This window comes from Pipra filicauda, unplaced genomic scaffold, assembly GCF_003945595.2.
Source record: "Pipra filicauda isolate LSUMZ 115617 unplaced genomic scaffold, ASM394559v2 scaffold442_size550402_pilon, whole genome shotgun sequence".
In the NCBI taxonomy this organism is placed as follows: Eukaryota; Metazoa; Chordata; class Aves; order Passeriformes; family Pipridae; genus Pipra; species Pipra filicauda.
This window is the reverse complement of record NW_024104579.1, coordinates 315,081-333,093: the sequence shown is the minus strand read 5'-3', so window position 1 is coordinate 333,093 and position 18,013 is coordinate 315,081. Positions and strand designations below refer to the sequence as shown.

The 18,013-nt window shown below is 34.0% G+C and overlaps 1 protein-coding gene across 2 annotated transcripts in view; it reads right to left on the bottom strand.

Moving 5' to 3' along the window:
• FSTL5 (follistatin like 5) overlaps positions 1-18,013 on the bottom strand; it is a 291,901-nt gene that overhangs the window by 70,360 nt on the left and 203,528 nt on the right. For both annotated transcript variants that reach the window (XM_027732811.2, XM_027732809.2), the window contains one exon: positions 1,977-2,097. In XM_027732811.2, coding sequence (XP_027588612.1) covers positions 1,977-2,097 — 121 coding nt within the window. The remainder of the gene's footprint in view (positions 1-1,976; positions 2,098-18,013) is intronic.

Sequence of the window (18,013 nt, the reverse complement as noted above, 5' to 3'; positions counted from 1 at the left end):
TGCTCAAAGGGTTTTCTTTTCCCATTCCTTGCTCCCCAAAATATCAACAACCAAAATCATGTTAGAAGGTACCATTCCAATGCCAACCTTTGGAACAGCAGTTATCTGAGGTCTACAGTGGTTTCCAGATGAAAAAAACAATATCTTGACAGACACTTCCATCACCAGAAAAAAAATCTAGAATTGTCCTCTCTCAAATTATGTTCCTTGATTTTCTAGTCTTGTAGAAAACCTTCAACTTCAGTGGAGTTTTGCCTCATTGTGTGCTGAACTGAGACAAACATGAGGAATCCTACTATTTTAACTGCTGCAATGCACCTCTGCAGGATTATTTACACAATGAGATAGATAAGGAATGTGTTGACAAGAATATAATTTTGTTAATAATTTGGGGTAACCAAAACCCATAAAACAGAGGAGGAATGTTGGTCAAGGACCTCCTAGCATATTCAACTCACCACTAACTCTGCTATGTCTACAGAAATTAAAACATGAACAAACTGCACTTCAGTCTTCTCACTAGTTTAGCCAGTATTTTCCTCCTCGCTTTTTAAATGACAGAAAATGATCCCAGCAGAAAAATTTAAAGGAGGAAAAGTGCAAAGTCTTGGGGACCAGGAGGGGAAGAATTTAGAAAAAAAAATAAAAATATATGGATAGATAAATATTACAAGCCAGCTTCTGGTGAAACATAACAGCAGAGACAACATGTTTATAAAACTGCAAACAAGCACTAAAAGTCAAAGTAATTTAAAGTGTGAAGGATATTAGCAACAGAAAAGGGGAAATAAAGCTATTAAAAGAGGAATGAATCATATTAAAAGTCAAATTAATCTTGGAAGCTGTATTTCATGTGCATATCAATAAAAGATAAGAATAACAAAATATTTCAGCATTCTTGGATGAGATATCAAGAAAAGTCAATTATAATAAGGCTTTGTGAACTGAGCAACAACTAACAAAACAAAGAATAACCAGGAAACTAGGGTTTGTATGCTTAAGGAGAGAAATAGAGCCTGACCATACAAAGTAAATTTGGAGAAGATTGAGGTCAAACATGATTCTGGATAGGATTAAGCAGCACCATGAAATGACAGACACTGGTAGTTTACTGCAGAAAGGGAGACTTAAGAGTCAAAGACAAATATGAAATGAAAAAACATGAAAGCACAGGGTCACTCAAAGAAAAAAAAATACATTAAACCTCAGTGGTGATAAAGTACAGCAGATCTTTCATCAGTGAACAATAAGAACTGCTTAAAACAAATTAGAAAAAAACTGCATACAGGAAAAACAGCTGGGAGAGGATAGAGCAGCTTTAGAGAAAGTAAAGGCCTGTCTTCAGGGCACCAGTAACAATGCCTCCCAGTTAAGTTTTGTCCAAGTACAAAGTTTAACAAAATGTTCCCTAGAACTTGAACAGATGCAGGAAAATGTAAAGATCAAGACTTCAAGTCCAGGTGCCTGAAGTTCATCCAATAAAATCATGGTTAGATTTCAAAATAATAAATGTGAATTTAGAAGCCTACATCAATTACAAAACCTTTAGGGAAGTGCATATTTTTAATTTTATATTAAACAAAACATTTTTAACACAAGAGACTTACACACTTATTTTTTCCAATGTGTTCCAGAATTAATAAATTAATATCAATACCTACTCTATCTGTGTATACCTATATGTATATATAAAACCACATATTATTCTCTATAATATGACGGGTGCAAAGCAAGCCCTCTGGACCATCTTTACACCTTTTAATAACTATTATTGATATGGAAGTAATAAATGAAAATTTTTATATTTTATTGTTTTGGAAGGTTATTTAAAGGTAATAAATGAAGAAAAAAATATATTTCTTTTTTCTATAAGCTGTAACACAATAAAAAGAAGTAAAACAGCAACAGCAGATCTGCTTAACTAAATCCAAACCCCAAGTCCCTTATGACTTGGTAATTAGAACATTTTTCCTTACCAGTCACTTGGAGAATATGAGTTTGATAGAGCTTATCATAGCCATCAGCATAGCAGGTGTAATTTCCCATATGAGTTGTGGTAACCTTAGTAATGTACAAGGACCCATCATCTCCAAAATCCTACCAGGAAACATTAAAAACAAGGTTATCACAATTAAGTCTGCATCTCTACGGTAATTATGTTCATCATCTTGGCAATAAAGCCATGATGCAAATATCAAACATCACAAATATTAAATGAGAATATCTGACAGTAATCTGAAATTCAAACATTCTACTTGTGAATGGTGTTGTTTAATCTTTCCACATATACTGTGCCTGTAAAAGAAAATACAATTTTTATTTTATCAACTAGTTAAACTCTGTAGAAGCAATATGTTTACTCAGCTATGACAGTTATTTGTAGAAGAAAAGATATTTAGGATTGGATCTGATCAGCAAGAAAAAATTAAATCTCTGCAAAAATGAACAAGTTAAATGACATCCTATGGAACTGTTGTCATCCTTTGAAGTGATACACAAAATGATACACAAAAAAAAAAAGAATCCTCATTTTTCTTCAATTCTTCTCATTAGATTCAGTGATACATTACAGAAGTACTACTGTTGTAAACTGATTTCAGGGATCTGAGATTCCTGAAAGCCAGTATTTCTGGTCAAGACCATGGCAAAGGAGGCTTTTAGTGCATAAACATCTAAACTTTTGGCACTAGGTCCTGTGAACAGCTCAGTAACAGGTCCATATTCCCCATAGTCTTCCTTTTTGCTGCTGATATAGTCCTGAACCTCTGTAGACCTTTATATCTCTCACCAGATTCAATTCTGGGATGGCTTTGTCTTTCCTAACCTGCACATTCAGATAGTACCTCCATGTTCTCCCTGGGTCACCTGTCCCTCCTTACACCTTTCTTCCTTTTACTTGAGTTCTGTCAAGAGCTCCTTGTTCATTAATACAGGCCTCTGGCTGCTTTTGATTTACTGTTCATTATGACAGCCTGTTCTTGAGAGTAGAGGATGTGATCCTTGAAAACCAACCATCTCTCTTAGACCCCTTCTCTTTTCAATATGATCTTCTATGTGATTCTTCCAAGCACATCCTTGAACAGGCTGAAGTCTGCTGCCCTGAAGTCCATGGTTCTACTCCAGCTTTTTGCCCTTCTGACTCCACTTAGGCTCCTTATCTCTACTATTTCATGGCCAAGGGAAATGAAATATATATATTCCCAAACAATTCCTCCTTGTTTCTTCACAAACTTTGTAACTTTCTCCATAAATTCCTCAAATCCACAGAAGACTATCAAAAGCCTGTAAAAACAAAAACCTCAGCTACAATACACTCAAGAAATCTGTAAATTGCACATTAAAAGAACTTTGATAGAAAATTATTACTACGTGCTCTGTTATTCTTACAGTCTATCCTTTGGATGTTATCAATGAGAAAATACTGTGCTAGATTAACCTCTCGTCCATTATGACTATTCCTGCATTCTTCCATCATCTACGACTTTCCCAATTTATTGGGTTTTTTTCTTAAGACCTCCCTTTCCAGTTTATGTTCATACCCAGAGAACATAATCTCAATATTTTTATACACATATTTCATTTAAGATGACTTTTACTATAGCATCTTGGGTCTTCCTGTAGACTGAAATTTAAACATGAAAACTAGAATCTCTATGAACTTCCCTTTAATTTTTCAGTCTTCTTTCTTTAAATGCACTCAAAAATATTCAGAAAACATACGTCTCACTGTATTTCTTCATCCAAAGATGAAAACCTGAATTTTGCATTGCACAACTCTGTGCTTCAGATGATTATGCTAGTTGTTCATTGAGAGAGGAAAATAAAGCACCTAAAAAGTAACCCACTTGGTAATACTATCAATAACTCGCCTTTCTTAAGATAACTCTAGCTTCCTGTATTAGCACTTTGGTTGCACAGACAATGTTTCTACTAACTCTTCAATATACCATTCCATGTTACCACTGCAAACATTGAAAAAGAACCCTCTTTAAGACTTAATTTTTAACTTTGATAATATGAGCCAATACAACTGGATTTCCCTTCAAAATAATCCACCTAACTTCAACAGACTTCCTAGTTGGGTATTTTGATCTTTATCTCTTTCTAAAGTGTATGAACAAAAGTTTGATTTACTTTTTTCCCTTACAAGATAAACACATGTTTTCTAAGTGTTATTCTTCAACAACATTATTAGTGGAGGATGGAAGAACAGCTGTTCAAAAGAGCTAGGTCCTTATGTTTTATCTAGAAAATGGCTATTGTTATTGCTGTCTAAAATTTTCTGTCTAATCTCTGCCAAAGGTATTTGTGAACAAAATAGGACATAGGATGGAGTGTATAAAAATTTAGTTGCTACAACGCAGTTTGGAGACGACTTTAACATTCCTTATGCTACATTATTAGGTACCTCTTTGAAGCACACTAACCTGTTCCAGCCCTTTAACTGACTCACTGTGGCATATGATATCTTTAGGTACCATAGCTACTTTTTAAGTAAATGAATGCCTGTAATATGGCTTTTTCCTCTTTTTCTTAGAAACCATGGATAAAACATCCCTGTGGTTATTTAACGAAGACATTAGTATTTCAGTAAGATTCACACATGACAACATCATTTCATCACTCAGAGAGACTGAATTTTATGGATGGCTTTTTTTTGTTGGTAGTATGGGTTTTATCTGATTGTTTTGTTTGGGTTTCCTTTACAACTACAAAATAAATATCCCTAGTTTATTGTTATAGCAGTTCAATGTTTGTTTTGTTAATTACTACTCAATACAAATAGAACTTGATGTTCTACGCAGCATTTGAAAAGGGATGGTGAAATATAAACAAAGTTATTTGACACTGCTTGTTGACAAATATTCAGTGTTTTATTGACTAACTCACAAGCTAAGTCCCTGAAAAAACCTGCCTCTGTACTGACACACAAACATAGTTGAAACAGACAGAGCCTTCAAACATCAACAGCAATAAATAGAGAATATTTGATGATGGTAAAAAACTGCTATAAGTTCAATTTCTGTTCAGTCTCCTACTGTTCAAATAAAAATGGTGAGATACTTCTGGAATTACATTGAGAAACTCTAATTATTTTTGCCATACATAAAAAGATAGAATTGAACAATTATTTTAACAATGATTTCAACGCAACTCTGTTCTGTTTAGGAACCTGAAATGTTAAGAATCATGATATATGTCATGAATAATAAGTAAAATAATATAGGAAGAAAACTTTAATTTGATAGTCAATTTTTCCTTTGCTGCCTTAGTGTTTATACAACAGAAACCTAAAGGTGATTTTTGTTTTTAAATCAACAATTATTTCCTTTGGTTTTATACCTTGCTTTCATATGCTAACTGTGTGAGTATAAGAGAGTTTATGATCATTTGACTACACTTCTTCATCGACAGCTCTACAAAGGCTGTTCCCAGCTTCTCCCCACAGGAGAATGTATAATGAAGCAGACTGCTTGAATTTGTTTGCCATCATAGAACCTAGGATTCATTTTGGTTTCGTTTGTGGGTACTTTTTTCCCAGCATTTTGTCAATATATTTCTCTCTTAAATAGCTTTTTGTTTGAGGTTTTTCGCTTTTTGTAAAAACTTTCTGTACTTAAAATCACAACCTTCCCCTCAAAAAACATCTCTCCCAAATAAACAACGTCATGTCCGTCATGGATTAAAAAGGGTTTTCCCCTGGAGTTGGAAAGTGGTTAATCCCAGGGGGTGGTGTTCTTGGTGTAGAGCCAATCAGAAGCTACAGTTCTCCCCTGTGAAATCAACATATTACAAGAGACCAGAAAAGGAAACCAGATTACGTAGTTGGAAGAGAGGCAGCCATGGTTTGAGATGCCAAGTGTTTGAGTGGGGGCCAGTGAGCCCCACGGGGGGGGGGGTAAGGCCCCCAGCCCTCCGCTGGGGCTGCAGAAACCCGGAACAGTATTAAAACTGAATCGAGTGCTGTGGCCAAAGGCTGGGAGAGTTTCTCCACTGTGAGTGGGCAGCAGAAGATGGAAGAGCAGCAGAAGAGGCAGGGCTGAGTGGAGAGTTGTGGCTGAAAGCCAAGAAGATAGCCAGCAACCAGCAACATGGTACATAGCCAGGCTGAGAGATGCAGAGATGTCCTGCAAGGAGGGAGAGCTGGCAACAGAGCAGAAAAAAATCAGCAGACACCGTTTTGGGTAAAACTGGATTACCTTCCCAAAACCCAGAGACCTCCTGAAGAGGAGAGGTGGGCTTCCAAACTTTTAGGGAGTTCTGAAATGCAGCAGCAGCTAGAGAGAGAGAGAGAAGAGCTGAGAACTCAGAGACATCCTGTGAGCTGGACCAGGATGGAATGCAGGGAAAGTGGCCTTCCTCCTCCCCCCTGCCATGTTGGCAGCTGAGATGGAGCAAAGGAGCTCTGTTAGAACACTTGGGGCAAAAAAACTAAACTGAGAGCCCTAAACCTTTCTGACTCGAGGGAATTTAACCCCTCGAGGAGGGGACTTTCATGGGATGCCTTGCACTCCATGATATGACCATGGTGAGGCAAGTTTTGTCCCTGCTTTGCAGCCCACGGGAGAGACCTTCAGTTGGAGCTGAAGGACTGAGAAGAGAGAGAAAAAAAACCTGTGTTGTAATGGAGAGAGAGAGAGAGAGAGGGAGATTTTCCAGCTACAACAAATCCAGCTACGACTGCTGCCTTGAAGAGGAGAGACATTGCTGCCCTGAAAGTGGAAAAAAACCTTTTCTTCTTTCCTTATGAACTTTTTTTGGAGGGAAAGGAGGGATTTGATCTATGTAAATATATTGCTTTACCATAGGAGAGATAGTTAGAATTGTTGTATATAAATGTATTATAGTAGTTATTGTGTTAGTAATACTAGATGTGTTATGTCTGAAAACCCCTCTCACATTGAAGCAAAGTGTGGGGGGCTTAGAAATTGGATTTTTGAGGGTCTCAAACCACGACACATGTCTTTATTTTTCTTTTCACTAAGTCCATCCACAGTGATCACTGCCCAAATCTCACTAGTAATGTGTAACTGAGAATTCTGTTCAGAGATTTAAGTAGTTCAGGAAAATGGATCAGGAATGCAGATGACATTTTGGTGGTCTGAAGGCATTATACCCAAAACTGCAGAAGATTTTTATTGTGGGTTTTTTTAGTTTGCTTTCCTTTTTTTTTTTTCCTTTTTTTTCTTTTAAATCAGAAAGCATGATTTTTCTAGAAGAAAAGTCTAACTCCCTCACAAAATAACTGTAGATCTAGTGCTTAGAGCCCCAAATAAAATATAGGTATGCAATAGGAAATTCATTAATGTACAAAACTCAAACTAGAGTTTGGTGCCTGGGTTTTCCACATTCTGAGTGACAGAGTGATCCAAAGGGTTCATCCCAAACTCAAAAAATATGAAATATTTTCTTTCTGGTTTATAAGTGATTTTGTTTTCTCATTTTTGTTTCTTTTTTTTAATCCCTGCAATTTTTTCAGGCCTAGATGATAACTTTCTGACCAGCATTCCAGCCTCAGCTTTTTACGCAGTGATATAAACATTTTGTAAAACAGAACATACTGCATTTAAGAGAGCTATGAACTGGTTAAGAATTTTGTTTTAAAATTTTCTCCCTGTAAGCTCAGTTTCTGGCAGCTGATTAATTCTCTGAGTTTCCTAGAACACCAGCAAGCACCAGGACCTCCACATAGTAAAAAAGTGATTTTCATGCACCAAAGTTTACACTTATACACTTTCACAATACTGATTTTATGGTGCCTGTTTCATGTATGTCAGAAGAAAAAATACAATCTTATGGCCTTTAGTTTTTCGAATTCTAAAGAACTTCAAAATATTACTTTTAACTCCAAAACTCCACATTATGAAGAATGAAATAAAAAAGAAAAACAAAAACAATAAGGAAATAATACAGACTATATGAACTGGAAATGTGAATTATTACTTGCATTATACTGAAACAAAAAAAAAAGCTTACTGGAGCCTTAATAAATGGAATTAGCAAGCATCCCATATTTTGAATTCATAGCTCTTAGATTTCATATGACCTGTATTTCTATTTGCAGTCTTTGACAAATCTGCAAAAAAGAAAAAAAACTATATTGTTTGAACTCCTTTTTACTGATAGTTAATACTAGTTCAGTGATAATGATAACACACTTTGAGTATGGGTGTTTATATCCTTTTTAAAGGGAAGTCTTAATTTTTTTATGGGAAAAGGCCAAAAAACCCATCATCTGCCTCTGAACTGAGTAGTTAAAAAACTTGAAGATAAGGATTAAAATTTTACATTGGTTTGCTGAGGGAAAGCTGCATCAATAACTGTAGACAACCAGATATTTTTGAAACAACGGTTGTTTGCTTATAAAACAAAGCCAGAATACCACAATTCCCTTTATTTCCTACACCTCCCTCCAAGCTTTCTGCATTTGATTTCAATTAACTCATAGGAGTACCAGTAATACTAATGTCACATTCTTGTTCATATTTTACATATTTTTCAGTATCTTTAACTTCCTTTATTACAAGGACACAGAGAGTAGATAACCTTCTGAGGGTTAACTGAAAACATTTTTTAAAATAATTATTTATGTATGCATGGTTTGCCAGATAAACTCAGCTCAGGTTTTTCATGCTAATGTCAATGTTACAACTTCTATTTTCCAAGTAATCAGTTTCTCTGTTCACATTGGCAAAGCAATGCAACTCTGCAGTTTGTTAGTGCCTGTCAGAAAGAAATTAAATTCCACAATGAAGTCTGAAAATAATTGCATTTGGCACAAATCCAAGAGGTTCCTTTAGTTTTGTTTCTATCTTAAGAAAACAAACCCTGAATTTCATAAGCACAAATTTTGCATACCTTCTCTCAGTTTCATATTTCAAAGCTGCAATAAGAACAAATCATGAATCTAGTGTAAATCCACTAGTTGAAGAACCAGCCTTACAGAGTATTATAAATCACGTCAAAATCTAAGAAAAGAAAATGCACAGTCTAAAACAGCTATAGTATCTACAGCGGAAAGTGACAGGATCTTAAAGGAAGCTCTGTTCTGAAGGATGTAACACCAGACAACAGTTCATGGCTATTAATGCAGGCTAGCTTTAATCAAGCGAAATTAATCTTTTTAAGTTTCTTTTGCAGTTAGTTGAGAAAGCTAAAGGTAGCAAAATCCTTCCATAGGACAGTTCAGTGGTTCCAACATTGCTCCCTGCTTTAGTTACCACCTACCTCTCTTTGCTGATCATGGAAAGAAACTTCCTAGCTACAATTAGGCATTCTAGGTATTTAATTAGTCCCTCTGTTTCTTGACACTGGGGACAATGTAAAGAAAAAAAACAAATCATGAGTGAATTTTACAAAGGGCTGTTTTTCATCACAATAGCTTTACTAGTTTTACTAAAGCAAAATAGCTTTACTAGCATTACTCTACTGCCCCTGGGTAAAAAGGTGATCATCTGGTGAGCAATTCAGAACATTTAACTAAATCTCCAATGTTGAGAAAGTCTCTGTGCATACTTTTCCAAGATTCTATTAAAAATGGTCAATGCAGAGATCATCCTCTATTCTCTCTTCCTGAAATAATAGATGAGCCCAGACCATTGGTTGAATTGAGCAGGATTTGTTTGTATTCAGCAAATCTCAGAAAAAGATTATTTCTCTGACTATAAATGAATAGAATAACACTGCACCTGTTAAAATAATTTGTTAGAGTTATATGATTTTCCCTTTATTCTCTTGTATACAGTAAGGACTGCAGTTTCAATTCCTGAGGAAATAGTAACAGCTAATAAATGGTAACATCCATTTTTCTACAGAAAACATGAAACTCATTTGCGCTTCTCAAAAAACATGTCAGTTGATTAAAACACGGTTTTGCTGTTTTGAAATCTAACAATGTTACAAGCTTCCTAAGAATCTGAAGAGGGATGACACAGAAAAGTGCCATAAAACCCTTTACTACTAGATCATCAGTGAGAATAATGACTTCATTTTATATGTAGATGTGTAAAGAGAATTAGGATTTTTTTCTTGTTTATGGGAGTCACTAGACACAAGTGACAGATTTGCCGAAGTACTAGAGCTCTTGAGGGTAGTCATAAAACATCACTAACCTTTTACTTCCTCAAAAACTCTGTAACTTTATGCTATCTTGCTATGAATCTGCAATAATGACTGCTAATTTATTTAGACATTCAAAATCTCCAACTGAGTAGATGCAGCTTATGTTAAATGAAAATTTCAGCATGCTCTGATACAACTGTCTTTTTTATTGCTTCATGTTACACAGAAATCTTCAGAGTCATTCATATACCATTCAACTTTTACTCCTTTCTAACAAAACAAATTGTTGTATAATCAGATTTAATCGGATAAAGTATCTGACATTAATGTCTCATATATTTTTCAAGTTCACCTCATAATCAGTGACATGAATTTATAACTACCCAGTTACCATAGTTTATCATAATTTCCCCAAATTGTATTTTTTCTTTAAATCAGCTTTAATTGTAGATTATTACACTCCAAGTTGGTTCTTCAAAGAGAAACTAGCTTTCCACTGTGCAGTTTACTTGGATCACATTCCAAAGTGTATCTAAGTGCCAGGAGGCCCCAAAGAAGCAATGCTGACTCAATGTATGCTTCAGGTCTCAATTTAGGATCAGATTTGTGGAATGAGCTAAGCAAGAGCAACTCTATTTCTACTTTCTTTCTTTAAAGATATTATATTTGTAGGATTAGTGCAAAGAAATCACTGAATTTTCCTAACTTTCCTGATTCTAAAAATATCAGCTTTTCATAATTACACTGTAAGATTTAATCTGTTTTCAAATACTTAGATTGCAAACACTTTAGTTTTAATTTATAAAGTTTATTGAAGTTTTTGATCTTCCTATTGCATAAAATACTGGATTTCAGTTTTAGTTTCATGAGTGCAAACCCCTTTTCCTATGTTGACAATAATTCATATCTTTCTTTCCTGAACTGCACTCACCTTACACTAAAAGAACCTATTTTATTTCATAAAAACATATTTCATTTTATTTCATAGAAATTTCTCCAGATGTTTCTTCACAAACTCAAGAGAATCGACAAAAAAATTAAAAAAAAACCAAACACCAAAACAACAACCCTTAGACTTCTGTATTACAAAAATTTTTATCCAATTTTCATCCAGTCCATCTCATGTATTTCTGAACTATCCAGGAGTGAGACAGACAGGCAGGTAGAGTGTCTTCAAGCTTTATACAATCTGTAAAAGCCTTGTGGGATAAATTTTGGTTTATCACAAAATCCCTTTCATACATGTGATAAACTCAATGGGTCACAAAATACCTTTTCAAACACATACAACTTTCAAATATCTTGCAGACAAAACTACCTAAACCAAAAACATAGATACTAGTTGGGAATCTCCTACTGTGTGGTAACTAAAGAGGAAATAATGGGGAAAAAAAAGAAAAAAAGAAGGAAAAAAAGAAAAAAATAAACCTAGTACCTTCAAAGCTGATATAAAAATCAGAATGATTCGCTTTAGCTCACTCTTAATGTACCAAGAGGGACAAAATCATATTGTGATTTGAATAGTTTTCTTTAAGTTGATATCTCAAATGCAACATTAATGTATGATCTACCAACAACAGTAGAGAGAAAAGAGGGCCAGTCATATATTACTTGAATTGTTAATACAGTGCCACTTGTGTCAGTTTGTTATCAAATATGTTATGCAAGAAATGGGGACATACATGCTTAGAAAGATTTCAAATAGAATTCCTATATGAAAGACTTTTTAAAGTATACACCTGATTACATACAACAAAGTGATTGACATCCATTTATTACCACTTCTTCTCTTTGCTTATAAAATCAAAACATTGGCTGTCTGAATGCCAGCACAACAGCTTCACTTAACAAGGGTCTAGTCAGATTGACACACTCAATACTTCTAAAATATTTTTCTTAGAGCCTTTTAAACAAACAGAAAATCCCAGTCAACCTGAACTAAGCACTCAGTATGAGCAGGAGCACTACAAGCAAATGTTGAATTTACACTAATAAAAAAGTGAAAGGTGAGATAATTTACACTTATTTAATCTTAGTTATCTAAGTGGCACATACACACTGCCTTTGCTCAAATCACTAATACAACATTCCATGTCCATCAGTCTAATCTTTTATCACGAGACAGCTTTACTAGGCAAGATATCAATGATAGAAAAGACACCTCAGGGTCATTCGCAGCCACCTTTCACTGTAACCACGGAAACTACTTATGTAAGAATCTTTTGGTTTTGCTCAGGTTTTTTGGGTTTTGCTTGGTTGTTGATTGGTTTGGCGGGGTTGTTTGTTTAGTTTTATTTAGCCTTCCTACAGAAATGAATTGTGATGATACTTTTTAGTGATAGCCTTTTTATTCCCTGGTTATGGTTTCTGGTCAGGTAAACTGTAAGACACTGCAAGAACATCCTGGTATAAAACAAGACAAATTACAGTGTTCAGAAAATTGTCTATAAAAAAAAATAAATAAAATTCTGCATACAGAGGCACTGATGAACAGATTTTCTAGAGCTGTACCAAGTATAACTTCTGTCCTTTTACTAATATGAAGCCAAGATGTTGTGATAAGCCTACAGGTATCATATATTTTGATAGCTCTTCATGCACGAAGATAATACCATAATGTTGAACTAAAAAAATCTCATTATTTTCTACAAATTATGACTAATGAGATATTTGTTTTTGATCTAGTCTGTGTTCAAGTCACAGAAAGTGAGGTTGGAAATTCCCCATTTCCTAAAGGGATTGTGAATAGTGATCATAAATATTTTCTTGCTGTTATTAACAAAGTACATAAATCTTGTTGATGTTTAAAACTTTGTTCTTATTAAACACTCACAAAAGTATACATATAATTTTAACCATATCCTGTTACTTGCAGTATAAACTGTGTACTACTTAAGAGTAAAATGCCTAATTGAGGTATATGTGTTTCTTATGCATTAGAACATTAAAAAAAAAAAAAGTACTTTCAGTTGCCCAGTTAAAAATAAGACCATAAACTCCAGTTAAACAAAACACTTATATATAAGATTTGTATGCAAATGAGAGTACCACACTGAGTCACAACCATATTCCTGTGCTCTTTGAACTGAGTAACAGGTTCTCTCTTCTGTGATACATTGCTTCAATTTTACAACTGCTCTGTCAATCACAGTAAGCAATTCTCTTCCATTGCAACAACAGCTAACACTTTGTTAACACACTTCAACTTTCTACAAGATACACCAAAATAATTTTACTACTCAGAACACCATTATTGTTTATGTTTATCTACTGTAATTAATTTTTGCTTTTCTAAGTACTGCTTTTTGTAATAGACCCAAAATTTCTTTAGAAATACAAGTACTTTATGAACTAGGAAGCTACATACACTAAATCTTCTCTTTTCACTTTGCTCTATGTCATTATTTTAAACAATGGGACAGCACTATTCATTGGAAAGCTTCTATGCTACTGTCACCATGTGTAACTGTATTACTGAAATACCATCACATATTTTTTTCTTATATGCAGCACAGTCTTACTTTGCAAGACTGAAACGTACAGAGCTTCCTTTTCTATTGTTGATCTCTTTAGCTAACCCTTGGTTTCAATTATCTTTTACTCCAATTATAACTATCATTAACTGTTGCCAACTCTGTGATCATAGAATCCATGTCAGAAATAAGATCTTTATTAATAGAGAGGGAGATGGGAGATAATAATAATAGGCAGGAGAAGAGGTGGCTTTTTGATTTGCCTCCCTTTTGCTATAATTTAAAATGTTAATTGTTTAACTTTCACAGGTTAAACTTCAAAGCCTTTTTACATTAATTGATTTCTTGTCTGATGTTAAAACTAATGTATATAATGTCAAAAATATAAAGACAAAACAGGATTTCAGTCATCTTTCATTAACTATAGATGACAATAGCAGGAACTTCAGAGAGTTTCTAACATTTACCAAATTGCTGCACAAAATTAAAAATATCTCATAGAAAAAAGTGGTATGGCATTGATAGTCTACCATGTCATATTATGGCAATTCTATTTTATTTCTCATTGACATAAACAGGTCTGTAAAGAGAGACATTTGCCTGGAAGGAGCAAAAACACTACGAAGGAAGACATAACCTCCTCTCAATTAACAGGACTATTTGAAATTAAATGCGTAAAAATTGTTCTTATGAAAATTCTTAAGAGTAAATGGACTCATAAATCTGATTTAAACCAGACAAGATAACATACTTAAGATGAGAGTGGATAAAAACATTTTCTATTATTAAGGTACTCTGAAATTTATTTTCAATTAAAAAAAATATTCTTTTTCTTCTTCAATATTTCAATTAAGTATCTATATGCCAAGACTTATTATTTGAAAACATTAATGTATTTCCCTTGGAAAGCTCTAGAGGAAAAACTTTAACCACCAGCAAACCCAAACATATTTAGTAAGTACTTTTGGGTAACTGTCAAAAAATCCAGTCACTTCTATTTCATTGTATCCGCAAAAGTACATTAAGAATGCAGATTCATTGATCCTTTTTTCCTTAGGGTAGGACAATTTTGTTATAACAAACCAAGCTACGTATTATTTGGAAGCACTGTTTCAACTTTCCTACTTCTGTTGTAGTCTGAAGTGCTACAATAGGCAGGCATACGTGAAAGGAGAATCAGATGGACGGCATTGATGCATGTGTTCCCCAATTCATATTAAATTTAGAGAAATCTTTGGTTTATTTTATCTCTCCTTTTTAACAGAACAATGAAAACTCTTTGCTATGGATACAAATACTCTTTATATCCAAACAGAAAAGGTTCTGGATGTAAATTTCTGAAAAAGGAGCTCTAGATTATTAAGATAACTGTGTAAAAATGGTGTAAACATGAAAAAGAAAGGAAGAATACACATGAAGGTGATAAAATTAACATATGGCACATGACTTTGTGTGGTGAAAGAGAAATCAGTCTGAGCTAAAGTAGATCTTCAATAAAATTTAGAAATTAATGGATACCACATACTACCAGGTGTATGGGTAGACAGATCACTGACCAGTTTGATTAAGAGAAAACTTACATATCATAATTTGAAAATCATGGCAGGCATACCCTTTCTGTCGTTATCCAGTCAGACCTCACAAACTAATCAAGCTTGATCTAGATAAGTAATTTGCTTCATGTTCACCTTTGCAAGTAGCAGTATCGATTATTTTTCAGGTGGGTAGCAATTTTCTGAGTCAGTACTGAGTAAATACCTTGGTACATTTCTGCAGTTTTCTTTTTAATTATTATTACTTTTTAAAAATATATAAATGCCAGTTGAGCGAAATTCTCAAAAGGCAGTTATGTCCTACCCATCCTAATTTTTCTTCCTGGGCTGCTTGTAAGGGAGGGGAAAAAAGGGGTTCTTTTTTTTTTCTTTTGGTATTTAAGTAATTGTGCTTCTCTGTTCAATGAAACAGACTCCTAGATATCAAAGCACTTTTATTACTGGTGATATGGTCCTCCTATTTAATGTACTACAGAAATGATTCCAAAGTCAGGGCTGTGAACCACAGGAGGCCATTATTAACAAAGCATCTTTCTCATGCTTTTAAGAAGGAATGACCTTTACTGCTAGCTGTAGCCTAATACATGTTGCTCTTTTGAGACTTCTTTTCTAAAAAAATAACCTGAAAAGCTTGGTAATCTTTTTTTTTGTACTATAAAATCCCTTCAGATATTTCTTACCAAAGCTGTGAAAAGCATTAAATCTAGTAGGATAGAAAAAGTGCTACAAAATGACCTGGACAAGTTGGAGAAATAAATATGTAACTAGTAATAAAATTATTCAGAAATTATTCTGGGTTTCACCCAGCTGATGGAATGTATACAGCAGAAAAAGTGAGAGTAGTCTATAACTTTACATAAAAATCAAACTGCAATTTTTTCATGAACTAATCAGAAATTAATAGCCCAAATTGAATTTGCTAGTAACAGAAATATTGATTGTAGACATAACCTGCATCCCTATATATACATATACAGAAAAGAACAGAGAAAACTGAATTTGAAATGAAAAGAAAGAGTTGAGGAAGAAAGATGCTATGGGGATGAAAAAGTGATGCTTATAAAAATTTTGAAGTCAGCTTATAACACAGAATATTAAACAGCTTTCCATTAATTTTAAAATGCAGGGAAGATAGGCAAAAGTGAAAAAAAGGTAGGTGTGATAAAATTTCTGTTTTCTCTGAATAAAAAAAAAGGAAGAGGAGTTACTATAGCGGGACAATAAGAAATAGCATTTGAATGAATAATATGGTAGAAAAATCATGATGCATCTAAAAGCTTGCTGAAAGGAAAACATTAACATAAATTAAATTGCTATCCCTGTACTTTAAAATAGTTACATGTTTCTACAGAATGTGCTAAACAGTATTTACTATACAAGACTTAGCATAGGCGGGGGGGATATAACCATGTTGTACAATGCCAACAGTAATAAAATAGAAATTAAAGTATCACTGATGTATTATGGAAGTAACTGCATTTTACAAGATATATCTATGAAGAACAAGGATAACAATATTTTGAACATCGTTGGCATTTATACATTTAAGCTCCCACAGAAGGTCCTCTTAAACATCTAGGAGTATAGATTTATCATTTCAGCTACTCTTCTAACAATGTGTTCAATGTGTTGGGTTAAGAAATTCGTTTGGAAGAATCAAGTAATTCAGAAATCCACGGTGTCCCTTTCTCATTTTATTAATAATCTCTGTCTGTAAATGACAGAAATGTGTAACACTGTCTTCGAGGTTGTTTAATATGGCTTGCCTGCAGTTATTTTCAAGGATTTCTTCATGGTAAGGGGAAATGGATTTACATGTTATATCATCACCTTTCACTGTCACAAGGACTTTTGTCTTGAAATGCAGAAAAGCAAACAGGAAAATACTAATGGATTCAGCTATTTTGGATATTAACAGTAGAAACAGCTCTAGAATGTAAAATTATGAGTAGTGCAAGACAAGGGACTCCACTCTGCAAGAAACAATTACTTTGCCCCACTCTGTAATAGAAAAATGACCAGATCCTGATCTCAGTTACGCTGCTGAAAGCATGAGAGGAGATGATGGCCCAAAGAATATGACTCTGTTCACCTCTGAAGCAAACACTTTCATTTGTAATAAAGATAAAATGAAGTGCACTGATTGAGCACAAGAGAAGAGAAAGCCTATGAGGATCTTAACATTTCTTCATAAAGAGAATCATCAGCTGGCTCAATGTTAAAATAGTCCCCACCATAAAAAAAATGTACATAATAAGCTTTATCATAAAGTTCTGAAGTATTATAACTTCAGTTAGGCTAGATTTATAGAACTGGCATATCCATATTATTTTAATGGGAATTGATACTTTGTGAATGAAATCTCATCCCAATCTTTTTCACAGTACTTCATTAACCCAGAAGCCTACAGATCAGCTTTGGTACCAGGTTTATATGTGCCTTTACAGTGTCATGAAAACACAATGTAAAGTCCAAAGTAGCATTCATCATACCATCACTAAAATAAATATTAAAATAGCCTCAATATTCAAAATAAAACATACCATATCTTGCAAGTCATACATGTGATTTATCCCAGCACTAAAGAATTAATTAGGACTCAAAATCAGATTCAAGAAAAAAAAAGGAAGAGAAAAAAGAAGGATGGAAGGGGACTGAATGAGATGGTTGCACTAGTGGTCAAAACCTTTGGCTTAACTATAAGTAAACAAAAAAACATTAGGTATTTGATAAAGCTAATTGGCATTTTTGACAATAATTATTTTCTCTTCTAAGGTGGAATAGAAAGAAAAACCAAAACAAAACCAGTATTTGACCCATTCAATAGAAAAGGTAATTATACATCCTACTTAAAAGAAAAACTGTGTAAAAGATAAAGGACAATTCAATACAGGTAAAAATAGAAATGTGCTGACTTTGATGAGT